The 11,731-nt window shown below is 40.2% G+C and overlaps 1 protein-coding gene across 2 annotated transcripts in view; it reads left to right on the forward strand.

The window, feature by feature from the left end:
* Positions 1-11,731, forward strand: part of OSBPL10 (oxysterol binding protein-like 10) — a 528,798-nt gene that overhangs the window by 181,644 nt on the left and 335,423 nt on the right. For both annotated transcript variants that reach the window (XM_006851591.1, XM_006851592.1), the window contains exons 2-3: positions 3,954-4,129; positions 8,101-8,180. In XM_006851591.1, the coding sequence (XP_006851653.1) occupies positions 3,954-4,129; positions 8,101-8,180 (256 nt within the window). The remainder of the gene's footprint in view (positions 1-3,953; positions 4,130-8,100; positions 8,181-11,731) is intronic.

Here is an 11,731-nt window from a genome sequence, read left to right on the forward strand (position 1 = left end):
TGTTGGTAAGTGCCGCCGAGTCGATTCCGACCCATAGCAACCCTATATAGGATTTCTGAGGAGCAGCTGGTGAGCTTGAACCGCTGACCTTGCAGTTCAAATGGCCTTGCAGTCTGATGCATTAACCCACAGTGCCACACCAGGATTCCTTTGAACTACAAGGTTGGCAGTTCAAGCTTACCACCTACTCCTCGGAAACCCTATACAGGGTCGCTATGGGTCAGAATCGACTCAATGGCAGCCAACAACAAAAAAAGATCTTGGGTAGGTCCCAAGAATTCATACTTGTAACAACCTCTCCTAGATGATATTGATAAGACTGAAGCAGGGACCATACTCTGGTGTATGACATATTTTTGTGTCTTAATTTATCTATGCCAGTCAGAAGTACCTGAGTGGTGCAAATGGGTAACATGTTAACAATTCAAGTCTATGCAGAGTCACCTCAGAATACAGGCCTGGTGATCAGCTAGTCATTGAAAACCTTGTGGAGTCAGGTTGTAACACACATGGGGTTGTGATGAGTTAAGAGTCAACTATGTGGCTTTTTTGTTGTTGTTGTTTAATCATGAGAACCAGAAGTATCTTTGCCATAGTGACTTGAGATAAGAGAAGGAGAAACTTGGCCAAAATAGTACTGGGCGGACCATCTGCAATGGTGAACATAATTAAAGTTGAAGTTTTCATGCAGGAATTGGCGTTTTGGAGGATTGAAGACTGGATAGTCATATGCTAATGAGATGGTTGTGCCTTACCGTGTAGGATGGGATTGCTATTTGGCAAAGGAGCTTTCAGCTTTATTAACGTGTGGGCACTGTGAGACTTTGCTCCAGCAGGAAGGTTTGGACAAGTACACATACAGGAACTGGACAGATGTCAAGGAGAAAGTAATACATCCTCCTTACTCGAAGACTTGAGTTGGAATCAGAGGAGAGTTGGAGATTGCTAGGATGGACTAGCTTGGACTTTAGACACACATGAACTGGGCTTAGACTTCATAATACTGAGAGGCATCCCCCTAGGCAGGATTCATCTGAGTCTTTGGATAATCAGTAAAATACGGATGGTATCGTCTGTCTATGGAGTTACTTGGTAGACAGTTAATATGCTCGGCTGCTAACCAAAAGGTTGGATGTTTGAGTCCGTCCAGAGAGGCTTCTTAGAACAAAGGCCTGGTAATCTACTTGCAAAAAATCACCCATTGAAAACCCAGTGGAGGACAGTTCTACTCTGGTATACATGGGTCTCCATGAGTCGACATGAATGCAACTAATTTTATATCTACCTACTTACTAGGTCGTTAGGAGAATGGATTAGATTGGAGGCTCCCAAATTTTCTTGGTTTGTGGTGTTACTGGGCTAAAAGAAATATCAAATAGCTTTATTTATGAGCTCCAAAAAAATGTCATAAGTATTTATGTACTAATAACTCAGTAACCATTTGAAAAAAAATATACAAATTGGAAGAAAGTGTTTTTAAAAATGCAGTTATTTGTGAGGTTTGGAAATGTAAAGGTGGGCATTTTGTAGCAAAAGGAGGGGAGTGGTTGACATTGCAGTCCAGGTGTGGAGGTCCTTGGGACCATCAAGGGAGAAGAGTGGAGTGCAGGACTCTACCCAGAGAAACAGTGACACCAGAGATGGAGGCAGAGACAATGACGTGAGAGATGGAGCAGTTGGGGAGTTTAGACACAGAGAGGGAGAGGGGCTGTGTCCTGATGACTGGGGGGCAGGCTTGTAGGGTATACCCTTTGGTTGTTTGATGATGCATGGAGGGGATTGTAACCATGGCAATGAAAAGAGAAATGATACATGAACAGATGAATGTAAAGTTAATGTTCTCCCATGTAAACTATCACATAATTCACAATAAAACATTAAAAAAAAACACCGCGATTGTTAATGGAACATATACACATGTGGGCACTGTGGTACTTCTCAGACCTTGGAATCAGATTGGACACCCTCTTGTCTTTGGTTCACACTGATATTTGCTGTTTATTACAGCAACTGCTGAAAGCCCAGCTTCGCACACATAATCCCATTGAAAGTAACATAGCCCAATTTAATGTTGAAACAGTGAGGACTACCTTTGTTGTTAGTATGGACGATTTCTGATGGGTGTTAAGTGTTGCTTTGTGTTCCTCAAAAACGCAAAATAGTTTACAATGCCTCTGTGAATTCACTAATGTAGTGGCCCAGGCAACTCGCTGCATAAATTTGGAACTGTGGACTTTTTGTTTTCCTTTATCCAGTTAAAAAATGTGAACTGATTAGCAGTGAGTGTCAGGTAGTGTGCAGGGCACCGCAGGGACAGGGATATAGCAGTGGGGTGAAACAGTTTGTTCTCTGAGGAACACAGTGTCTCGTGGAAAAATCGACATTGAATCGGGTGATCATACAAATGTGTGCTCTCCCGCTGGGATTGGTACCACGAAGGACTTCAAGGTGCTCTAAAAGATGGCAGGAGGATGATTTGCCATGAGAATTTCTGTAGGAGGTGATACTTAAACTGTTTCTGAAGGTTGAGAAGAAGTAAACTAAAGGAAAGGAGGGAGCAGTATTTTAGACAGAAGGAATAGCATTCTGAGCAAGTAATTTTCAATTAGTCCTTGGTGAAGGTCACTTTTATTTCTAATTGCACTGTGGTTGATTTGTGAACAGTATGCAGCTTGGATATGCACTTGGGTTTGACATCTGAGCTATTAAATGAGAAAACTCCTCTAACCATGTTGTTGGATGTTGGTGAAAAGCCACGATGCAGGAAAAGTTTCAAAAGGCTGTAATGGACTGACTGGTAATAATTAGTGGACCACACTTTGAATGGCTGCTTCAGACAGGGCAGTGGCATATGCGGAGGTCCTTGTGGTGAAAGGCATATTGCTAATGAGGTAAGAGTGGAGGAGGAATATGAGGACATTGTGGTTGGAACAGAAAGTGAGAAGGCTGGAAACTTGGCAGGGGCTGTGTTGAGTCTTCTGCCTCAGGAAGAATTGAGGTCTTGGCTGATGTTTTCATCCTGGTAGAGAAAGGGAAGTTGTGTTCACTACTTACCAGTTGATAAATTGAGAAGGTAAACAGACCAGATATTTGAAGACAGATTTGTTGGAAGATTTAGGTGGCCTGAAGTTCTCTTATTTTACCTGGATGTAGGCAGAATTCAGTGGAATCTCACCCTTCCAGAGCACAGAGGGAATTCTTGCCTCTTTGTCCTGAACAATTAAGAACTCAATGGAGCGTGCCCAGGTGGTTGCACAAACACTACTAGTATTTTGATACAATGGTGCCCTGGGAGCTGAGAGCTGATTGGAGCCTCTGAAACTGGGTCAGGTGTTCAGCCTCCTCTAGGTACCTGTGCTTGTTGGGTGTTGTTGGTAAGTACCATGGAGTCGGTTCCGACTCATAGTGACTCTGAACAGGTTTTCTGAGGCTTTACGGGAGCAGAATGCCTATTCTCTCTCCCACAGAACCGCTGGTAGTTTCAAACTGCTGACCTTGAGGTTGGCAGCCCGACTCGTAACCACTATGATACCAGAACGCCTTAGGTACCTGTGCTACCAGGGTGTAAAATGACCTCCATTAGAGGGCTAGTGAATTTCAGATGTTCCTCTACAGTCATGGAGTATGTGACAAGAAGCTGTGTTGAAATGTACCTGCCATCCTTTTGACATCCTAAGGTTTTAAGTGGCATTGTGGGCACTGGGAGAGTGGTGGGCATTGCATCAAATCTTGAGTGGACCAACCAGAGCTTGCAGTGGCCCTTTACAAACACCATTCTCATTTTAAAATCAAGTGTTTTTTCCCTGCTTATGAATCGACTTCCTTTGGGCATGTGGGAGGGGCTTTTGATTTCCTGCTCCTTGGATTTGAAGCCTGATCCTGCATTGTTTTTTGCTTTGGGATGGGGAATAGGCTGGGAGAGAAAAATGACATACTGTAGTTTTTCTTTACAGGTACTTTGTGCTGGATTTTGAGGCTGGCATCCTGCAGTATTTTGTGAATGAGCAAAGCAAACACCAGAAGCCGAGGGGAGCCCTATCATTAGCTGGAGCCATTGTGTCCCTGAGTGACGAAGCTCCTCACATGCTGGTCGTGTACTCTGCTAATGGAGAGATGTATAAACTGAGAGGTATGGTCTTCCCCTGGTAACTTTGCAGACTGCCCTCAGGGGCTACATTCATAGCTACCATGATGATAGCCAGGGTTGGGATGGTAACCACTTTCAGTAATTTGTTGTGGTTGAGGACTGTGTGACAGACAGACACCCACCTCACTTACCTCTGGGTGGGGAGATAAAACTGACATTAGGAGTTGCTTGTCCTGATTAACTGAAGAATTAAGGACAAAGAAAAAGTTAAGTATTTAAAAACCAGCTGAACCTTAGAACATTTGAGTACTGTTTATATTAGCTCAGTGTATGTTTTCCTTGACTTTATAGTATGAATCTTCACTGTAGTGCCCTTTGGGGATTTGTTGTGAGGCCAAGAGGAACTTTTAAGGGTTATTGTCCTTCTCTCAAAGTCTGCTAGCACCATCTTTGATTATAGGGCTCCCATGTTCTCTAGAATTGCTTTCACTTAGGTTTCATTCAATCCATTATAGTATTCCAACCTGTTGAGGCAGACTGATGTGGAGTTAATTTTCCTTTGTATATTTTCTCCCATTCTCTTTGTTTCTTGAAACAGGTGTGTTCATCATCCTCACCAGTGAAGATGACTCTTGAGGGACCTACATTTAGCTATAACAGGAGTCCCTGGGTGGTACAAATGCTTGACTGCTAACCAAAAGATTGGCAGTTCAAGTCCACCCACAGATGCCTTGGAAGACAGGGCTGGCAATCTTCTTAAAAAATCTGCCATTGAAAACTCTATGGTACATAGTTTATACTTTGATACACATGGGGTTGCCATGAGTTGGCATTAATTTGATGCCAAATGGTAGATCTCCCTAAGGGTAGATCCACCATGCAAGTTTTTACAAATGCCAGATTTGATGGTAGCCATTGAATTGGATTGTTAGGCCATGCTGCCAGGATGGTTCTGTTAGTTTTCTTCTAATAATAAAATGACCAAATAAGTCCAAATGCACACACACTTGCATACTCAATATTACGTGTTAAGGTCTCAGGAAGGCATTGGGGTGCTTCATCATTCTGCCTTCTCATATAATGTCTTTCTCTGCTTGAGTAAAGCTAAAGCATGATTTTAAAAAAAAGGCCCACATTATCTCTCTCTGACAACCAGGGAACTGCCCATGATAGGCAGTCTCTGCAAGCCAGACTGAAGGCTGAGATTCCTCATCTCAGACTAGTTGTCACTGTAGTGTAGTACCAAGCATCACTACCCAAGAGATGGAACACACTAAATTAAAAAAAAAAAAAAAATTATCTGTATACAAGTCATATTTTAGAATCTATAAACATACCCCAAAAGCTTATGAAATAAAAATGCATATAGTTGAAGAAGGAAGTTTTTCGGGTTTGGGAAAAGCATGCTAAGATTCATGTTCTCTTTTGAGATTCATGCAGGGCACTTTCCAGCTAGATTTATGTGGTGTGGGGCTTCGCTTTACTGTTTATTGCTTAATAAATTGTTAGAGCAGAAACAATAGCAGGTGAAAAACTTAATGGCACTTTTTTCTTTTCTTTTTTTTTTTTAACTTTGCTATGGTTTATAAAATGACACAGGCTCATATAAAAGAAAAACACAACTAACTTGACAATTATTATTGTTTTTGCTTATGAATTGAACTATCTTATTTTGCCTTTGGAATCCTGCTGTGGCATTGTGGGTTAATGCACTGAACTGCAAGGTCGATTTGGACTGCAATGTTGGTGGTTCAAGCTCACCAGCGGCTCTTCAGAAACAATATATAGGGTCACTAGGGGTCAGAACCAACTCGACGGCGGTTAACAACAGCAGTAGCATTTTGCCTTTGAGTTATTATTATCTGAAAGATTAAACCACAGGGTTTTTTTAAAAGGATAATTTTAATAGCAGATATTAAAATTTTATTGTATACAGGAAGTTTGTCCAAACTTGAATACATTGTAAGTTGGAGACTACCTATATTCCCATTCTTGGAAACACAGTGGAAATATACAACTTACAAATGAGAAATAGAAATATAATATGAATCAAATAAACTTAGTTTAACACAAACAGGAAGAACACATGCAAATAGGTGTTTTTTTTAGATGACAGGTTATGGGTTGTTTCTATGTAGACGTGTGTATTTTTTGTTATAATACTGTACGGTTTTAAAGCACTAGGCAGAATACAAATCAAGTTTTGCTTAATAGTTAGTTGTAAGCATCTTAAGGAGTCCTGGTGTGGCACTGTAGGATAAGAATAGAACTTCTAATCACAAGATTGATAGTTCAAACCCAATACAGGGTTGCCAGGAGTCAGAACTGACTCTGTCACTTAACAACAACAAACAACAAAAAACAAGTCTTTAAAAAATTGTATAAAATTACCATAGGGACTTAATTTAGCTTACATTTATCAAGTACAACAAAAATGCAGGATAGATTTCTGTATTTGAAAAAAGAGTCCTTAGCCCATCTGACAAGAAGCTGGGCATTGGTTTTATCACTTCCATGATAAAAACCAAGGATTCTGGCCTATGTGGATTCCTAGTGTGGGGGTCCATTGGGATGTGATGTCATGGGAAATACAGCTTTTGTGAACATTTTTGATTCTGAGCTGTTGGATCGTACTGCCTGGTATGTGTGGCACTGTAGGATAAGCAGTTCAAACTTACCAGCTGCTTCTCCAAAACCCTATATAGGGTTGCTATGAGTTGGAACTCACTCAGTGGCACTTGACAGCAACAGCTACCACAAATTGGGAGTGTGGTGGCTATCTATGTACAATAAGCACAGGACTGTGAACTGCACGGTCTGTGGTTCAAGCCCACCAGACACTCCGTGGGCGAAAGTTGAGGTTTTTTGCTCACACAAAGATTTACCACCTTAGAAATTTTATACAGGGTCTCTATGAGTCAGAGCTGACTTAGCATTTAGCAACAGTTTACCACCACAAATTAGCCATTGTTTAAATTTCCCAAGAAGTAAAGTCTTGTTCCTGCAAATTCCTTTGCCCGTCTTTGGAGGTTGAGTTCATTTCGTCGTCTTATTACTGTTTTTGTGCCACGGACAGTAGGCCTCCTGATAGACACACCAGGGTGGGAAGGACCATCTTCAGGTCCTCAAATAAACTCAGTCAAAGAATTTCCTATTTTTAGCTCTATATTTCTTTACCTGAGGGTTCAAGATGTAGTTGAGTTTTATTTACCAATAACACTTTGGCTCATTTTTGTAAACTATTATTTATAGGAGTCACTGGGGTTTTGTTTTTGGAGTAAGTCAACATTTCTGTAGTTAACAGCTGTATCAATGATTTAGGTTTTGTTTAAAATGTGTTTTGTGAGTATGATAGTTTAAGAAAAGAGTTTTGATGTCTGTTGAGACATGGGATCATAGATGGAACAATACGACTGTGTGGTTGACTTGAATTTTGAAGTCTCTTTGGGGTCAAGTTGAAGATCTCTGAGGCAGAACTTGGCATTTTGTGCTGTCCAATTAATGATATGAATCCTTGAAAACACATATTAAAATGGTAATTCAACTGAACACTTATTTTGTAGATAGTAACTCCAAAGTACAACTCTGGCAGATAACAAAAAACACTGACGAAATGTACTTTGATACTCAGATTAGCCACCCGAGGTAGATGCATTAAAAAATAATCATATTTGCCCTTCCCTGCTGCCTGTTTAGCAAAGAAACTCTGTTTTTTCCAGGGCAGCTTTTTTGTTTGTTTTTTAAAAAAAGGTAAAATCATTCTTAAAACAGACATTTCCAAATACATTTTTAGTATTCAAGTATTGAAGAGGGAATTTTCTGCTGAGATTTAATGTAGCTTGTTTTTTGGTTTAAGTATAGGCTGTTTGAGTTTATTACAATCTGCATTTACTTTTCCTGGCTTTCTCCTGCAACCCTTCACTCCCTGGGCCCTCTAGTCCGTTAGTTGGGTGTTGAAATACACTGGAAATATTTGGAAACAACCTCTGTAAGCATTGCTTTCTCTGTTTTAGCTGCTGATGGAAAAGAGAAGCAGTATTGGGTGACTCAGCTTCGCGCTTGTGCCAAATTCCACATGGAAATGAATTCTAAGGTAAGTAACAGCAGGGAAGCAAGGAGGTATTGGAATACTTGGTATGGTTCCCATTCCTGCCAGTGATCTGTTTCTTTGACGGGAAAATGTTTTTACCTGATTACCTTATAAATTATGTCCTATCATGGATTTCATTAACCTGCTACATACAAATTTAAAGCCAGGAAAAGTGGTTGGATTCTCTTGTAGATAAAATGCAGAGGCAAGCAGAGAGTTTTCTGGAAACTGATCCAGGAAAGACACTTCTATGACTTTCCATGATGTCAAGTTAGACAGCTGTTAACTGCTTTGTGGAGAAGCTTCGAGTGGATGGTTTTATTTTGGAGGAAGATTAGTCAGATTTACAGTTCATGAAGACTCGTTGTTGTCAATAGACCTTAAATAGATCCTAGACCCCAAATTGATTCTGTACTCTGCAAGGAGCTCCTGCATTTAAGTGTAAAAATGTTCTCCAGTAATTTGGCATCCAAGTATGAATTATTTTTTTCCTTGAGATTGGGTATGACATGTTAGATGTGTGGGAATTGGAAGTAGGTATTATCATGGATTATTTTGCAATATTTCCTATCATTAAAACAGAAGGAATATGTTTGGTAAGGTGGAGGGTCAGAGTAAAAGAGGAAGACCCCACCCCACCCATACCCCCCAGCGAGATGGATTGGCCAAATGGCAGCATCGATGGACTCAAGCGTGGCAACAGTAGTGAGGTTGGTCCAGGATTGGGCAGTGTTTCTCTCTGCTGTGCATAAGGTCGCTGTGGGTTGGTACTGAACTCAATGGCACCTAACAACAACAACAACAACAACAAAACAGAAGAAGTCATTGCAAAATAAATGTAACCAAGGTAGTGAAGACTTGTTAAGGTTCAAAGGGTTATATTTTTGATACCATCAGCTCACTTTTAGTTCACAGTCAGACCCCCATTATGAAAGTCTGACGGCCACCTGCCCTTCAGTGTTACTGTAAATTTGCCCTCACTTTGAAACATTTGAAGCAGTCCCCGCTGTTGTTAATGCCTTCCACTCATAGTGATCCTATATAAGGTTTCCAAGGCTGTAAAAGCTTTGCTGGAGCAGAAAACCTCATCTTTCTCCCATGGAGCAGCTGGTGGGCTTGAACTTCTGACCTTGTGGTTCACAGTCCAGTGCTTATCCTACAGAGCCATCATGCTCCCTACTAGATAACAAATTCTTCACAATCACTGTGACTTGCTGCATGTGTAGCTTTTAAATCATTGAAAGCACTTCGAGCCTTTTCTTGCACTAAAATAAGGCTAAATAAGAACCATAACTTATTTGTAACTCAGGGACTACCTGTTCGCTATCCAATTGCTGTCTCTTTCTGTATTCGACATCTGGTAGAACTCACTTGCTAATGATTTCATACGTTATACTTACCAATTTTCTTGCTCAGTGCTATATGAAATGTCATGCTTAGTTAGCCCTCTTATTATGTATCTGAATGCAACCTGAAATGAATTCTTCATGGTATATTGCAGTATGGAGCCCTGGTGTGGCACATTAGCATAAGTGCTGTGCTACTAACTGCATGGTCAGTAGTTCAAACCCACTAGCCACTTCTTGGAAACCCTATACAAGATTGCCATGAGCTGGAAACTACTCAACAGCAAACAATATGACAGTATATTGTTCTTTTTGTTGTTGGTTTTTTGTTTGCTTATTTTAAATCTGTCCATTTTCTGGGTCACATGTAATGCCCTTTCTGACTTGCCCTAAAGCTAAATTTTGAGTAACCATAGGTAGAGATCTACTTCTAAAGCTTTTTTCCTTCTGGACTCCTTTGTTTTCCCAGATGGTAGTTCTCTTGAATTTTCAGAGGTATTTTATATGTGCAATGGAAGGGCAGGTTTCCTCCTCCTTCCTTTTAAATGTATCTTATGCATATGTTACTTTTTTATTTAAAAAAACAACAACAAATATGGATAAAATGAAAAGGACATATCTTCACCTATTGCTGTTGATGCTTATTAGAGACATTTGCTGTAAACTGCTTCTTGTATACCCTCCTGGTGATTTTTAGGCATGTATCAGTATATGAATGTGTCTGTCTGTATCTATAGCTACTGTTACACAGGTGGGGTCATCTGATGTATACTAGTTGGCTTTTTGGTACTTTGACTTGTTAGTATATTTTAGAGGCCTTTCCATGTCATATACATGGATCTGCTGCACTCACTTTAGGAAAGCCAGGTGGTGTTCTGAGGAATGGTGTCAGTGATGTATTAATAGTCTCACTGGTGGACGTGGAAGATGCTGTCTTTGTTGTTAGTGCTTTTGGTATACTTAATGTTGCAATCTGAGTCCTAGAGTGGTGCTTTAGGATAATGCACTGAACTGCAAGGTCAATTTGAACTGCAATATTAACAGTTCAAACCCATTAGCTGCTCCTTGGAAACCCTGTCTGTACAGGGTCACTGTGGGTCGGAACAGACTCAGTGGTACTTAACAACAACAATGCAGTAATAAAGATTTTTGTATATACAAAGGGACTTCAAAGAGTTCTTGGAGAAGGTATTAAAAAATAGTGGAATTTTCCCATGAACTTGTTCAAACTTCCTCCTGTATCTCTGTAACTCTCTCTATATATCTATAGGATAGATTTATGCCAGTAGAACTGCTGGATCGTAGAATATATGTTCTCTAAATTTTTCTGTTGCTAGTTGTTGTTAGGTGCCATCGAGTTGGTTCCTATGCATGGTGACCTCCTGTATATAACAGAATGAAACATTCTCCAGTCCTGCGCCATCCCTATTTTTTAGAGACATTGATAAATTTTCTTCTAACAAAAGTTATTCTAATTTGTGCTGCCACCAGCACTGTGTGTGAAGCTTGTTTTCTCCTATCAAAAATTGTGGGTAGTAATAACATTTAGTGTTCGATAGTTTCATAGGTAGAAAATGGATACCTCATTGTTTTAATTTTTAAAATCATGAATGGGACTGAGTATGTCTTTAAACTATTTACTGGTCCCTTAAATTTTATGTAAACTACTAATATGTGGAGCTCTGGTAGCGTAATGGTTACAAATTGGGCTGTGAATCTTAAGGTCAGCAGTTCGAAACTACCAGCTGCTCCAAGGGGAAAAGATGAGGCTTTCTGCTCCCGTAAAGATTTACAGCCTTGGAAACCCTGTACAGGGTCGCTGTGGGTCAGAACCAACTCAACAGCACATCACAACAACAACTAACGTGTAGGGTACTGGTGTGGTGCTGCAGGATAATGCACTGAACTGCAAGGTTAGTTTCAACCTCAAGGTCAGTGATTCAAACTCACCAGTTGCCCCTTGGAAACCCTTCACAGGTTCACTATGAGTTGGAACTGACTCGATGGCACTTAACAACCACCACCAATATATATCCTTGTCTTGTTTACTCTATTGAGTTTATCTTTTTTTTCTTATATAAGAAAGATATTTGTTCTTTGCCTGCTGTGTGTGAAGGTATTTTCTCACAGTAGGTCATTTGTATTTTGACTCTGCATAACTTTTTTTCTATGTGGAATATTTAATGTTTTATAGTTACATTTTTTTTT

The sequence above is a fragment of the Chrysochloris asiatica genome, unplaced genomic scaffold (genome assembly GCF_000296735.1).
Source record: "Chrysochloris asiatica unplaced genomic scaffold, ChrAsi1.0 scaffold00030, whole genome shotgun sequence".
NCBI classification, from domain to species: domain Eukaryota; kingdom Metazoa; phylum Chordata; class Mammalia; order Afrosoricida; family Chrysochloridae; genus Chrysochloris; species Chrysochloris asiatica.